This window comes from Lates calcarifer, linkage group LG20 (genome assembly GCF_001640805.2).
Source record: "Lates calcarifer isolate ASB-BC8 linkage group LG20, TLL_Latcal_v3, whole genome shotgun sequence".
NCBI lineage: Eukaryota > Metazoa > Chordata > Actinopteri > Centropomidae > Lates > Lates calcarifer.
The window spans coordinates 17039855-17054025 of record NC_066852.1 but is presented as its reverse complement, the minus strand read 5'-3'; the positions used below and the strand labels follow the sequence as shown (position 1 = coordinate 17054025).

At 39.2% G+C, this 14171-nt stretch overlaps 4 protein-coding genes across 10 annotated transcripts in view; 3 read left to right on the top strand and 1 right to left on the bottom strand.

The window, feature by feature from the left end:
• The window catches only part of acsl6 (acyl-CoA synthetase long chain family member 6), a 39870-nt gene extending 33632 nt beyond the window's left edge, over positions 1-6238 (top strand). For all 5 annotated transcript variants that reach the window (XM_051078813.1, XM_051078811.1, XM_018691607.2 and 2 more), the window contains 6 exons: positions 1845-1933; positions 2120-2236; positions 2366-2509; positions 2671-2772; positions 2892-2963; positions 3508-6238. In XM_051078813.1, coding sequence (XP_050934770.1) covers positions 1845-1933; positions 2120-2236; positions 2366-2509; positions 2671-2772; positions 2892-2963; positions 3508-3648 — 665 coding nt within the window. In that variant the 3' untranslated portion in view covers positions 3649-6238. The remainder of the gene's footprint in view (positions 1-1844; positions 1934-2119; positions 2237-2365; positions 2510-2670; positions 2773-2891; positions 2964-3507) is intronic.
• irf1b (interferon regulatory factor 1b) overlaps positions 1-14171 on the bottom strand; it is a 323207-nt gene that overhangs the window by 43702 nt on the left and 265334 nt on the right. The window lies entirely within an intron of this gene.
• Positions 6794-10828, top strand: LOC108893157 (uncharacterized). 3 transcript variants are annotated; one of them, XM_018691011.2, is made up of 8 exons: positions 6794-7104; positions 7367-7467; positions 8100-8484; positions 8605-8739; positions 9188-9266; positions 9428-9483; positions 9649-9704; positions 9827-10828. In XM_018691011.2, the coding sequence occupies exons 1-8, from the start codon at positions 7014-7016 to the stop codon at positions 10223-10225; spliced, it is 1302 nt and encodes a 433-aa protein (XP_018546527.1). In that variant the 5' UTR covers positions 6794-7013; the 3' UTR covers positions 10226-10828. The 3 variants fall into 3 exon arrangements, with proteins under 3 accessions (XP_018546527.1, XP_018546529.1, XP_018546530.1); XM_018691013.2 differs by having other exon boundaries at positions 6818-7104; positions 9227-9266; XM_018691014.2 differs by lacking the exon at positions 9649-9704 and having other exon boundaries at positions 6819-7104; positions 9827-9983.
• fnip1 (folliculin interacting protein 1) overlaps positions 11129-14171 on the top strand; it is a 41304-nt gene continuing 38261 nt past the window's right edge. Inside the window, exon 1 of the mRNA XM_018691834.2 lies at positions 11129-11333. Coding sequence (XP_018547350.1) covers positions 11242-11333 — 92 coding nt within the window. The 5' untranslated portion in view covers positions 11129-11241. The remainder of the gene's footprint in view (positions 11334-14171) is intronic.

Here is a 14171-nt window from a genome sequence, read left to right as displayed (position 1 = left end):
CAAGTGCAAAAATGAATTTTCTGTCATAACTACCTGTATTTACTGCTGTGTTAAACCTCTTGGCACTGATGGTTATTTTCCATGTGATCTCTATGAAAACAGTCATCAAATGATATATTTATAGATAAAGTTAAACCAACATAAGGTGGCGCATTTTCATAGTATCTTTTTCAGAGTAATGACATTTGTCTTTTGAGGGTGAAAACTAAAACTAACTAAAACAGATAACGATAATTCTAAGGTTCATGTATTAAACTTCTGATTATTATATTAAATGTTTTCTGAATTTCTTCCAAAATCAGAGGTCTGTATGAAAATGCCAAATCTAGAATATTCTCAGGGTTATCCCTATAGCAAATAGTTTAGAGTTCAGAGAGGTGACTTTTGCAGTTAAAAAAACACATTCATATATGTATATATATTAATCAACATACATGCCGGGGCTTTCATTCGAAGTCGGCTTTGGCTGTGGCTGGTTGACCGCTCACACACGAGTAACACTAAATGTAGAGGTAAGATGGAAAAATACCACCTCAACATCAGCTCATAGCTGAATGCTGTTCCGCGGAGCCCGATGGAACATGCCATCACCTGCTCGCTTACATTAGTTTAAAATGTGTAGACAGAGCTTTAACAAAAATTTGTGTTGTATAAAAAAGGCTCAGTAGGTAAACCACATTGAGGAGCTTGATCTTTTATTAAATTCACCAAAATAAAGAACAAGGTGGGTCAGGATTTTAATTATTGTGAAAGTCAAGATACAGATTGTGTACACTGGGATACGGAGGAATCTCTTTGAGTTATGTTTGTCAGTTATAGACATTTTTATTAAGGGTTTTATGCTGTACTTAAAACAGCATAAAAAAGCATGTCAGCTTTAGCGTTTTCAGAATCTGATTATTAGTTGTAGTGTAATTAATGTCTTGTTAATCCTTTACATAGATCATGCGCAGAAGATTGCACTGACATATAGGCTAACTCACTGGCATGTATCTTATAGTATAAAACAGCTACTGCATACACATTTTAATTTATTTATATCTGAATCGGGAAAAGAATAAGAAATATATGGACTGCACATAAAATTTAATCTCAAGCTCAGGTACAGTTCAGCCACTGATAATTAACTTGTGCTGTGGTAAAACTTTGCTAATGTAAAAATCAAAGTCTCCTCATTTACAATGTGCTCAGCATAAAGGTAATGGACTTTAATGGAGGCACTGAGACAACATTGTAGGATGTGAGCTTTCTCAAGTGATTCTAGAAGAGGGCAGTAGTAAACCAGGTTTCTTTGAAATTGACTTAAGGAGCATGAATGCTGAAAACAGCAAACATTAATCCTCTTCATCTTTTTCATCTTCATCTAACCCAACACTGAGAAAGAAATGGAACGATGTTATATGTTGTGTAACTGCATATCACACTAACAACTTATGTGGTAAGCCTACATGGTATGTGTCCCAGCCTGTTCTGCTACTTGCAGTAGCGGCAGTAATTAAAAGACTATCACCCTAGGTAATACTCACCATGTGGACTCACATCAAAATGCAATCTAGCATCACCCCCTGCTGCTCAGTTCTGGTATTTCATGAGATATCTGCATTATTTTGGAGAAAAGATGCTGATTGATCTTGCTTCCTTCTTTTCCTTTAGTTTTCACTGACATGTTGAGAGTCATTTTGATGAATGTAACCATATGTGTTATCTGAATTTTAGGAAACTCCCTCAGTTGGCAGTATTAGCACTGAAATAATCAACAGAGAGTTACACTGTAAAAACTGTGAGGAAAAACTGAAGAAAACTTATTTTAGCCAGTCTCTTATTTTTCTTGTTCTGACCAATAGGTCACGTCGGGGCTCCGCTGCCATGCAACCTCATTAAACTGGTGGATGTTCCTGAGAAGAACTACTTTGCCTCTAAGGGAGAGGGAGAGGTAAGAGAGGGACATACACAATGTACATGAGTATGTGTATGTATTCGCCACAGTATCCACACATATCAGAGAGCTAAGTTTAAGCACATTTAAAATCGTACAATGCCACTTGACTTGGAGAAACCAGGCCAGATATAAGATTACACTAACCTCTAACATTTACCACTTCTCTAATCTTTCATCTAGGTTTGTGTGAAGGGACCAAACGTGTTCAAGGGCTACCTCAAAGACCCAGAGAGGACGGCCGAGACGCTGGATGCAGACGGCTGGCTCCACACCGGAGATATTGGGAAATGGTTACCTGTACGTACATGCAGCTTACATTAGACTCCAGTATTTAGTCACAGTAATCAAGTATTTTATGTTACACAATAATGCGTTGTGTTTACATGAGGACCTTTCATCTTCTTTTCTTCCTTTCTTCTCCTGTAGAATGGCACCCTGAAGATCATTGATAGGAAGAAGCATATCTTCAAGTTGGCACAGGGCGAGTACATCTCCCCTGAGAAGATCGAAAATATCTACATCAGGAGTGAACCTGTGGCACAGCTCTATGTTCATGGAGACAGTCTGCAGGTAAAGGCAAAAACAGACTCACACACATACACTTTAATGTCCCATAGACTAATATGGAGTGGGTCTTCTGCTCAGATTCTTAGTTAAACAAAATATAAGATTGAATTAGTAGACAATCTTTTGACTTTCTCCCCCCTTATGTTTGCGTTTGCTCTTTCCAGTCCTGTTTGGTGGGAATTGTGGTTCCTGACCCTGAAGTCATGCCTGAATGGGCCAAGAAGAAACGCATTTTAGGTACCTACAAGGACCTCTGTAAAAACACGGTAAGTGACACATGGCTCAAACCCACGCTAGATGTAATCAACCTTCAGATAACATTGTTTATGATGGATGCAAATACTGAAGAGCTTTAATGAAGATAACTTTCTTCTTTTGTCAACAGGAACTAAAGAAGGCAATCCTTGAAGATTTGGTGCGTCTGGGCAAAGCCAGTGGCCTCCACTCTTTTGAGCAGGTAAGCAGACAAAAATATGTAAAATATAAAGATATTTGGTTTGCCTTTTATTGCAGTAGTATTTTCCTCAGTGTCTTTACAAAATATGAACAATATCTTCAACAATATCTGTCGTAAGGCTAGAGTATGACTGTATGAATGGTATGAATATATCTTTGTAGAGTCCTAGAATTATTAACAGATCACTCCTGTTGAGCTAATTAGTAGCCAACAGTAAAATGTACCGCGGTTATACTTAATTACATTGTAAATGTCTTCATCTTTATAAATATGATATATTTTATTATAAAGATTAATCCAACAGACAAAACAAAATCATCCAAGCAGAGGTAAGTTACTGACATTGGTGCTTACTTCCTTGGGTAAGTAAGTGTGACCCAAAAATATTTATTACAGGTTTTACACTAATGCTTTTGTTTCCTAAAACAATATTGTCTGACATTACACTAACCAGGGATTCGAAAGCTGCCAGCTAACTTGAGGGAGACTGTCAAGAGTCTTGGTCTCATTCATCTTTTCAATTCTTTTCCATTTTTGCATTAAGGTGAAGAACATCTACATTCACAATGAGATGTTCTCCATTGAAAACGGGCTCCTGACTCCAACACTGAAGGCTAAGAGACCGGAGCTGAAGGAGTTCTTCAAGGAGAAGATTGACCAGCTCTACAGCAGCATCTCCATGTGAAGGCCGGCAGACCTCATTGTCCCCTAAGCATCTTAATACTAAGATCTGCTTTGACCGTTGACCTGCAGTGGTCAAAGATGCGACACCTTAGACTTAACATGCTTTGGGAAAACAAGCCAAATCTGGCTCTACTGTGGAAGATTTAAATGCCTAAATAAAAATAAATCAAAAAAAGAAATAAAGTGAAATACAATGCACATTGTCATATGTATTTCCTTTTTATGTATACATTTACTGTGTCATAATTAAATGACAACATATGTTAAAAGGGCAGTTATTTAGCTTTTAGTCTTTAATAACTGTTAATTGTTTTTCATTGTGACATGAATATTCCATGCCACATTAAAAACAAATAACATCAACAAAGGTGTTGCATTTTTGTTGCACTACTCCATTTCAGTATTGTCCAACAGAAAGCAGCATCGACAATGCTAAATCCAAAACATTGTCATTAGGTTTCATTTGAGGGGGCAAGGGGTCTTTGTATTTTCTAAAATAGAGACACTTCACTGATGCCAAAATGAAAAACAATCAGCCATAAGATCACAAATTTAGAGATGGAGCTTGTCTGCATTGGCACATTCACTGATGATAGCCCTTCACATTAGAACAGTTTCCAGTGAGTTAGCCAGCTGTTGTGATGCTACTATTGACTGTACATTTAGTTACATTTATGATTATCTGTAGTTTTAAGGGATGGATTGTACTGCAGGAAGTTGTACAAACTTGGCACAATTATCCATATGTGTTGACAGCTCATTAGGGTTAGTTAGCTAGGGTTCACTTACAGAAAACACTGATTGGTTTAACGGAGGAGGATATGCTAACACTAATGGCTGTCTACAAGATAAATAACTTGAATTGCCTTAAGGGCTGAATGTGAGACTACAGGGTGGATGTATTTTGCAGTGCATTACTTTATTACTACCAACAATCAGCTGTTAATGTTGCTTTTGTTCTACAAAGACAAAAATTTTTACATTTTTGAAAATGTCTTTAAGAAGACCTTTTGTACCTGCAAGTTTGTTTTTTTTTAAAATCTTATTTGCAAAAACTTTTAGACCTATCACTTTCATCAGCAGTAGTGACGTTATGTCTAATTCCAGTGATAATAAGCCCATCGTCAAGCTGTGTTGGCTGTTTTTCATTTTGGCATTGACAATGTGTTTTAAATGTTAAATCTTTTTTTAGGAAAAAAATGGCTTGCATTGGCTGGACAACACTGAACAAGACAAAAAGTTAAGTGATTGTCCTTTTAACATGTTTTTCTTCCGATTATGACATAGTAAATGCGTAATACACAATGTGTAATGTTTTTCACATTCTTGGTTATATTTGTTTTCATTTAGTCATGTTTAATCTTCCATACACTGCTACCTGCTATCCACCCAAACAAACCATCAAATGCCCTGTCCCCAGCAGCAGAAACTCATCAGCACTTTTACGTTACACAAAGTCCATTCCTACTTCCTTTCACTCTTGCTTCTCTTCTCTCCTCCATCAATTTAAACCTACCAGCCAAACAGAACCAAAATCCACAGTTGTATGACAGCAAGCGTGATGTCTTTGTGTATAGTGTAGCTCAAGGGGATATCTACTGTAGATGTGTGACAATACTGACACCTTGTGGGACAGCCAAGGACTTATCCAAAGTGGAAAACAGTAGGACTGACACAACAAGGACTGAAGTTATGTTTAAACCCAGACATCATGCAATTAGACCAAAATCCTCCTGATTGAGATCAGAATTAAATTAATAAGGTAAAGAGAGTAGCAGCTGGACTGTTGTCCACACTGTTTCATGTGGAGCATCTCAATGTTTGAGCCACATCCAATTTCATGTATTCAGTCATTCATTAAGTCATCTCTATATGGCTGTGATCAGCAGTTTAGTATGCATGCTCCTTGTTTATATGAAGGACTGGCCCACTGAAACAGTCATTGAAGTTCAGACTGCACAGTTGATAAATTCACAACTTTCTTTTCATCCATCTTTGCACAAAGAGTATGTCAGGTAAAAGAAAACAAAAAGAAATAATGCAAAACCAGGGCACAGGGCAATGCATGCAGTTTGCCCTGCAGTGCTGGGACCGTTAGCATTTGACTTGAAAAAGGCAAAGTAATTCTTTGTGGCCATTAATAGCAGGTTGTATACAGCTGCCCACAGCCACTGCTGCTAGTGCAAGGCTTTGTAATGTAGGCAAAGCTGATGAATTCCACTCACTGAAGGTAAATAGAAAAAAACATCAACTTTTAAACAAAAGAAACAATTTTTTTGAAGGGGTTTACACATAGAAGTAATGTATAGGCTTTTTAAGTTGATTACCGTCCCAAAGCATAAACAATGTGGATGTACATAAATGAGGACAGCTAGATGTAAGCATATTTATTAAATCAATGGTTTGAATGGATTTTTTTTCTCTCTTTTTGCGTGTAGTGAGATGAATTGTACTTATTTATTTATCTATTCTGCTGTAAAATGGAATCAGCACCATATCCTTGTAATGATTGAGTGCAGCAATAGGGATGAGGGATGATGGGGAATAGGACAAGGGCAATGAAATAAAAGATATTCTGGAATGATTTTAAACTAGAGTCTTTTTTCTTTCTTTGTGCTTTATTCAAGGGTATTAACACACAGGTTTTATTTCTAAAGCTTCCCTGAAAGTACTGGTATGCTTTTCTGTCTGTCTTGATGCCGGTATGAAAAACAAAATGGACAACCCAGCAATGCCATGATGTAAAGATGCATGTGCAGTTAGGACAGTCACATGAAAAGAAATGGTCAGTTTACCTTGTGTATAGACTGATACATGCACTTGCACTTTTGACTCAACTTTTTACCATATGTGCCTTAGTGGAGTTAGACGTTGTTGGTCAACCATAGACCAGCTATTGCAATACATCCTTGTATATTTGATCTTTGTATTTTTATCTGTACTTTAGTTTGCAAATTCGCTTAGTTGTAGTTACTAAGTGTGACCACTGGAGGCCAGTGAACACTCTTGACTGACTACACAACATCTGTCAAATTCATGGGTTTATCAGAGCTCATATGAAGCTTCACAAGCATCGAAGTCAACAGTTGTAGCATACCAAAATTTACGTCAAAAACGTTCAAAATAAAAAAAACAGATAACTTGTGCATTAAATGTATGGCTTCCCATACAAATTTAAATCGTCATCAGCAGGTGATTGACAGACGGAATCTGCAGGTGTGCTCGGTTGCTAGGAGCCAAACAGAGACCGGAGACGAGGGTTGGCATGTAGTCAGTTTACCGATTATTTTACGATAGCGATTTTTACATGGCACGTTTTTGCACCACATAGATTTAGTTTGGTCTGGAAATCAATTTTATGCGATAATGGGCCGAAACAAGTGGCGAGTGAGTCATGACGGTGGATTAAACAACAAACGAGATACACCTGTGAAAGCAATGCGGAGCAGACGTTGCAGTAAGAAACACGCTAGTTTTAGCGTCCATTGGAATACGGGAACATACTTCTTTAAAGTGCACATACCATATCGTAAAATGACCTCCTGTTGGTCAGCATGCACTTCTGTTTCTCAATTCAAACTCTTCAGACTAAACCTACTTCAATGAAGTCAGTGCTTTAGGAGGAATTGATCTCAAATAATCATTTAAGATAAAGAACGGGTCAAAAAGGCATTAGCTGAATCTAGCTATTCTCTGCCACCCTGCTTCTAAACTTCCAGAGCACAGAAAACCTCTGCCCAGCAAACAGTATGAGGCATTACCAGAGGAACCTGAGGTGGAGATGACTGTCGGTACTGTCAAACCAACCAGTCCAGCGTGGGTGAGTGTGCTAGTTAGGAGATTGCTGTAACAAACTGTTATCTTCAGAGTATTCTCTTCAGAATCACAGTGCTGGCATAATCGTTTCTCCCTCTATGGAAATGCTGGATATGGCAAGAAGGGCCATGGCCCAGTAGCAGCATGAGAGGCCCTGGGGCATAAGAATTTGTTATTGGGCCCCTATCAACCCCCGCTATACTATATTTCATTATTTCCCCAGGAACTTAGAATCCAACTAGTACTTTTGAGCTGAAATGATTTGTTGATTGATTATTTATTTGACTGACAGATTGACATTGTTGGTTTCAGACTTATGGCTCTCCTATGACAAAATAATACCACCTTACCTTTACCCTTCTGTGTGTTAATTTCTCAACACAGAGGAAAAAAGAAAGAAAAGAAATTTGACAACATGTAACTTTCAAACAGATGAAACAATGACAAAATGACCATAGACAGGCCATAGAGCAGTAATGTAGCCAAATCCAGTCGTTATGTTTTAGCTTTTATGTGGATTATGTGGATAGCTGTTTTACACAGATCCTTCCTTGGATGCTAGAATGTTAATTTCAAGTTGTTTGGCAAGGTGTCTCAAGCTTTTATTTTTTTCTTTACTGTCTCCTCCTTTTCCAGGCTTATCCCTTACATGGACAGACTAGCTTTAAACCTGTCCACCACAAATCTGTGTTACACTTGAACAACCCTGCATGTACTGGAAACTCCAGACTCAAAGCCGTCTCACCTGCTGCTCCAACTGTTAAACAATATGGCTTCCGAACGTCACCAACATGGCACCCAACCGTTCAGATGTCCCCTGACCCAGAGGCTTTTAAAAGTGGTGAAGTGCTAGTTAAAGAAAAAAGGCTAAAGTTGGCAGTGACGCCAGAAGGCATCACATTTTCTAGCATGGAGACAAACACAACTTTTGACTTTAATCATGACGATGAGGAAGACTGTTACTCTGCCTCTTCATCTTCCAGCCTGCCTTCCCCGGAGATCTTCAGAAAAGAGAACTATGGTGTGTGTGCGTGCGTCCATGTGTGACAGTGTGAACGTGCACATGCACTTTTATACATGCACAACCAAATTACAAGGTTACTCAGTTCTTGTCATGCTGTGTCTTCTTTTCTCTTCACAGCAGAAACATTGACTTCCTCCGTAAAGGAGGAGCTGCTGGGTCTCCATCTTCACATAAAAAACTCCACTTTGCTGGATGCGAGTCACGCTGAGACCATCCACATGCACCATTCGCCGAACCTTTCTACTATCATTGGTAAGTGTGAGAAAATCACACACATTACTTGTTGTTTATCAAGAAATTTGTGTAGTGCATTTAATGTCATAGGATATTGAGACCCCCTTCCAATAATGATTTGAAATTCAAATAACTTCAAAGTTTTTATTTGAGGAATAACTAAAAGTATGATAATGCCAGTAATTCAAATATTAAATCATGTGTTGTAGTTGGTCAGTTGTGACCTAAAGTGCATTCTGAGATATGCATATAGTAAAATAATCTTTTAACAATCAAAAAGCTTGCAGTGTTACAGTATATTTTGAGTGAGTTTCATGATGCTTGAGCCTTTCACAGTTGTTAAACTCCCATTCAAAAATACCCATGAAAAAAACATTGACATTTTTTAGAGACAAACTGTTCTAATTCTAACAACCGACAAACTGATTAGGATCTAATATGTATGTATGGTATGTATCCTAAACAGCCAGCAGTTGTCTGAAGAGAATCAAACCTCTGTTTGCAGGTGCCTCCACAATTCTTGCTGAGAGGACCTGTGAGATCAGGTGAGTTTGTCTTTCTTTTGGCAAAGTCACTTAATATGCAAGATATGATAGAAGGGTTGTCCATAATCTTATGATATGAGTGCTGATACTAGACAGGTGTAGTGTAGGACACTGATTTCCGTTACCAAAACTGGTTCAGTGACTGTCTTTTCTCTTCGAAGCAACCACGGAGGACCTGAAGCTGAGACTAAAATACAGACCGACTCATTTAAATCAGGTAAAGAGTCTCATTTCATGAGCTCATCAAGCTGTGTACTCTAATAATAAACCAAATAATCTTAGTTCAAACCATACATTACTGTAGGCTTATTTTTAGGAGAGTTTATTGCATAAAACATAAATTCTGTACAATGAACCATAATCAGTAATTTTCTGTCTTTAGATCCTCAAACTGTAGACAATCAGGCACAAGCATTCAAGTTTAAAACCCCAGCAAAAGTAAGAAAGTCACCTGGCTATCTTTTACATGTAATCTAAAACATGATGTCTATGTATTTTATTTTTGGATTAAAAAATAAGAGGAATTGTGGCCATGGTCAAATATAATTTTACTCCCTCAGCTCACCAACAAAAGACCTATTTTGTGCAAGAAGAAGGTATCTTTCAAAACCCCCATTGCTGCTGAGACTTTTGAAGCAAAACACAGCCCAGCCACCAAATTAACCATTCGTGATGCCAGTGAGTCAGTCCAGACATCCAGCTCGGCCGAGCAGATGACATCTGTTGCAGTGACATCCAGAGCGGGTGAGATAAATTCTGAAGATGACACACCATGTGTAAGGGTGATGCTAAAAAGGCCTGTAAAAAGCAGCCCGGAGAAAGCCAAGTTCTTTGACTTCCTCTGTGATAATGAAAGGGATGTGTTCTTTCAGAGGATGAGAGAAAGGTGTGTCAAACTGAGAAGCATGCCTTTATTTCCTCTCACAGCTGCTCAGCACGTGGAAGCTTCTGTTCTGTGAGGTTGTGAAGCCAAAATATCTTATGTAAACATGTGGCCTTTCTCCCATAATGCAGATTAATGAGGTCTGTATGTGAAATGTCCTGTAAGAGTAATCTGTGAGTACTTAAAAACAGCTGAACTAAGATGATTAAATTAGCATTCAAATGTGTTATTTTGAAATTATAATTCAAAGGAACACATACACAGGCCTCGCTATTTCCTTGTGCATTTATTTTGAGTATACCTGATCAAAAGTGTGTTGCGCAATGTGACCACTAGATGTCAGACCTGTATTCTGTTAAAAAGAGAAGGATGGTTATCCTCTTTCCTTGTCCTGCCAGTGACTGTCTTTCAGACTTATATATGTATGTGTTGTTTGTGATCTTTATCTGCACTGTTATTGACGCTTTTGGCAGTATGTGTCCATGCCATAGGAGCTTTGTCTAACTCTTTTGAGTAAGCCACATGTAAAGTTGAAATGTAAATTTGTTATAGGTATCTGTGTGTAATTTTCTGTTTGTAAGTCGTTTCTCTCTGGAAAAATTACATATTTCTAAGCCTCACTAAAAATATATAAACTGAAGGGATGTATAATACATATAAATAAATAAGTCCTGTTGAATACCCCTCTGTGTTTATTGCAACAAAATAATAGTTTTTGCATTTAACTCTCTTCTCATGTAGGTGTTGCGGGGATCTATGACAATATCCTGCAAGCAGCCAAGCAATATCACTTGTGTGATTTTTTTTTCTGTGAATAAATTCCGTGCTGTCACGATTCCCGACAAAACATCAACACAGCGAATCCAATGACCACGTGGTACCGGGCCAAAAATACCAGCCAATCAGGTATTTTGTAGTAACAGCAGCGTCCGATCAGCCAATCAGAAAAATGTAGTGGGTTACCAAGCAGCTCCTGTGACTAATGCCTGTCATATGACTGTGACATCCATGGAGACAGTTACAAGGAACAAGATTTGCTCCTGGATTTGAAAAGAAAAGAGACCTTCTGTACCGAATTTATTTTGGTACAAAATGCCTCCGACTCTCTTCCAGAAACTTTTCAACAAGAGAAATGCGTTTTCGTCGCCGCCCCCGAGATGTAGCAAAGAGGACCCAGCTTTCAGGTAGCTATGTAGTGTGAGTGTATGTGTGTATCTTTGTGGTTTGTGTGTAACGTTGTACGTGAGTGCGCTAACGTTTATTTATTACTTTCGACATGGTGTCCCGCAGCGCACGAGTTTTGGCGTGGTGAATATTTTGAACTCGGAGACACGTCAACTAATCGACGGTGTATAGTTTTTTTTAAATTTGACATGAACGTAGCAAAGTGCAGACAGACGTGGGAGACGTGTTGTGCCTATTGCTGAGGTGGTTAGCTAACATGCTAATGCTAGCTACCAGACGTTAGTGGGGCTGCTGCAACACGCTGTCTCTTGGTGTGGGACTCGGCTTACCTCATTACCTAGCACTTTTTGCTCGCTTACACAAGTATTCCCGCTCATGTGCCGTTCATAATAAACAGCTAGCAAGTTCATAATAAACGCTTCTTCCCCTCCTGAAGCTAATTGATGTTATGGTTTAGAAGTTGGAGAAGCAGTGTCCTGCTTTCTCCTTTGTCTCCCCCGTGTCGTCCCCCCCCTTTGTGTTTCTTCGGTAACATCAGCCAAGCCTGCATGGTGGCAAGAAAAAAAACGAGGTGGCCGTGACAGTACAGCCACGCTCTTTTGTCGCTTATCGTGAGCTATAGCCCCGATAACTTAGAGCAAAGTACAAGTGGCTTCTCTCAGTCATGCCGACGGTACTGTACTCTGCCAATGCCGTCAGACGGCAGAGCGGGAGGACACTGTGTGCTCTATGTTGGCGCACATGTGATCACTTCAGTCGGCCACTGATGACAGACAAGATCCAGGGCAAACCGTGCTTCAGGCTCCGCAGACAGACTGGGCTGGGATGCACAATGTAAAAAAAGAAAGTAAAAGAAAAGAAGAAAGGGAAGAAAGAAAAAAATGCTTGTGTTCAAAGCGTCCGATACGGATGCTTCTCGTTTTGTAGAAATGCCACCATATGTCCAGTTTACACCAGTAATGCCTAGCACAAAAACGAAAGATATTATGTCCCGATTTAATACTGGACACTATATCGGGGCGGACCAGACACATACAACCATATAGCCAGTTTACACCAGGAATGCTTGAAACAAATGCAAGGTAGTCTGTCCTGATAATATTATTTAACATTGCAGTGTTTGATCACTGCAACACAGTTTCAAACGACTGTGCTCTTTGATTTTTATCCTCTTAGGTCTGTTTGTACAAAATGTGTGATACTGTGTTGCATCAGGCAAAAAAATGTATAATCATTCCAATAGCAGTGATATAATGTAAAGGAGCCTTTGCCAAATAATGACATGATTGGCATGATATTTGTGCATCCATAGCAGGGGGTGCTGCCTGTTTTAAAATGGACTCAATTAAATAAAGATGATCTATCTTAGGAACTAAATCCATGCAGTCAAAGCATGGCACACAGTGGCACTAGAAGCAGTATAAGTGACTGTTGTTGAAATACCCAAGGGTTAAATTCAACCTGAGTGAGCAATGCATCATTGAGCTGGCTAGTAGGATACTCTATACTCCCTGAGTTGATTTGCAGTTTCCCTGTGTATGTTCCTAGTATACACATTTTGGGTTGGGGTCAGGTCTGCCACCAAGGGTCTCTTTTTAGTTTTAAATACACTTGCATTGGAAAATGTTGCTCTAGGCCTGCCAGCCATGGTACATATTTATATATATATCAGTGGAGCTGAAAGCTCACCTCCTTGCAGTGTTACTTGCACTTTGGCCCCTGTCTGTGCCAGAGCACGTTCCATGGCCATAAAGGTGCCCTGCGCCCAGTGATATATGCTGTGAGTGTGTGTGTGTGGCTGGCTGGCTTCAGTCCGAGAGCAAACAGGCAGGCAGCAGGCGTTTCTGTTAACTTGGTGGTCAGCTGTGTTCTTCATACCTCTGGCATAAGCTTCTCATTCATCAGGCATGAATGCCCTGGGGAGTGCTGAACTGTGAGGAGACAAAGACAAGGAGAAGTAGAGACTGATGCAGAGGACACTTGGCTGGTAGCAGGATTAGGCTAGCACACATACTTTGGGTTAGTCAGGATTGAGAATGGGAGAAAATGGTGAATAAGAGTGGCTCTTTTAAAAGAGAAGAAGAGAGCATCTGATAGATGGCGCAAAAGATGAGAGAGGCTGAGTGGGTCCAGACAGAGGAAAATAATTGGATGGGGATTATAGAATTTTAATAAGGCCTTGGATGATGGCAGAGGAGAAAATAATATAAACATAGGGCAGAGGTAGTATGGAGTTGAGCAGACAAACTTAGAGGATGGACAGAGGAGAGGATAAGGCATGACTGGAGACAACTAACAGAGGTGGACTGCGAAGATGAGGATGTTCACAATATGCTGAGCCTCAGCTAAAAATCAGTGTTTTAAAAACTGCAGCTGACCTACCGCTCTTGTATTTGTTTGTTCTCAGGATTGCTTATGTAAGAGAGCAGATATTATGGATCGAGCTGGCTTGGTACATTGTTGGAGTCCCTTTAAACTAAGACACTCACTTGAACACCTCTTGCAGCTTGTCCCAGAATAATGCTGTCCTTCATGAAAATAATAGAAAAATACCCACACACTGGAATCAGTACTCCCTTAAGCTTTTATTATCACCCAAACACCATTCTTCAACAAATACTTAGTAATGAAAATATGTTGCTCTTTACTTTTAGCATGACTTTTGGGTTAACTACATCTGACCTCTTCAAAAAGCTCAGGTTAGATTTCATATTCGAACTAGACCAGTATATAGTTTAGTATGTCTAATATATTTAGGGAGCCATTATTATAAACTAATGATCACTTTCTACTGATAGACTAGAGCTTGTTTGTATTGGGGGTGATCAAAATAAATA

What these genes read in the sequence shown, in the direction of transcription:
- LOC108893157 (XM_018691011.2), top strand. Translation starts at nt 7,014, where the DNA reads ATGGGCCGAAACAAGTGGCGAGTGAGTCATGACGGTGGATTAAACAAC. An exon ending in AATGCGGAGCAGACGTTGCA is followed by an intron (nt 7,105 to 7,366) that starts GTAAGAAACACG and finishes CTAAACTTCCAG; the next exon opens with AGCACAGAAAACCTCTGCCC. An exon ending in GAACCTTTCTACTATCATTG is followed by an intron (nt 8,740 to 9,187) that starts GTAAGTGTGAGA and finishes TATCCTAAACAG; the next exon opens with CCAGCAGTTGTCTGAAGAGA.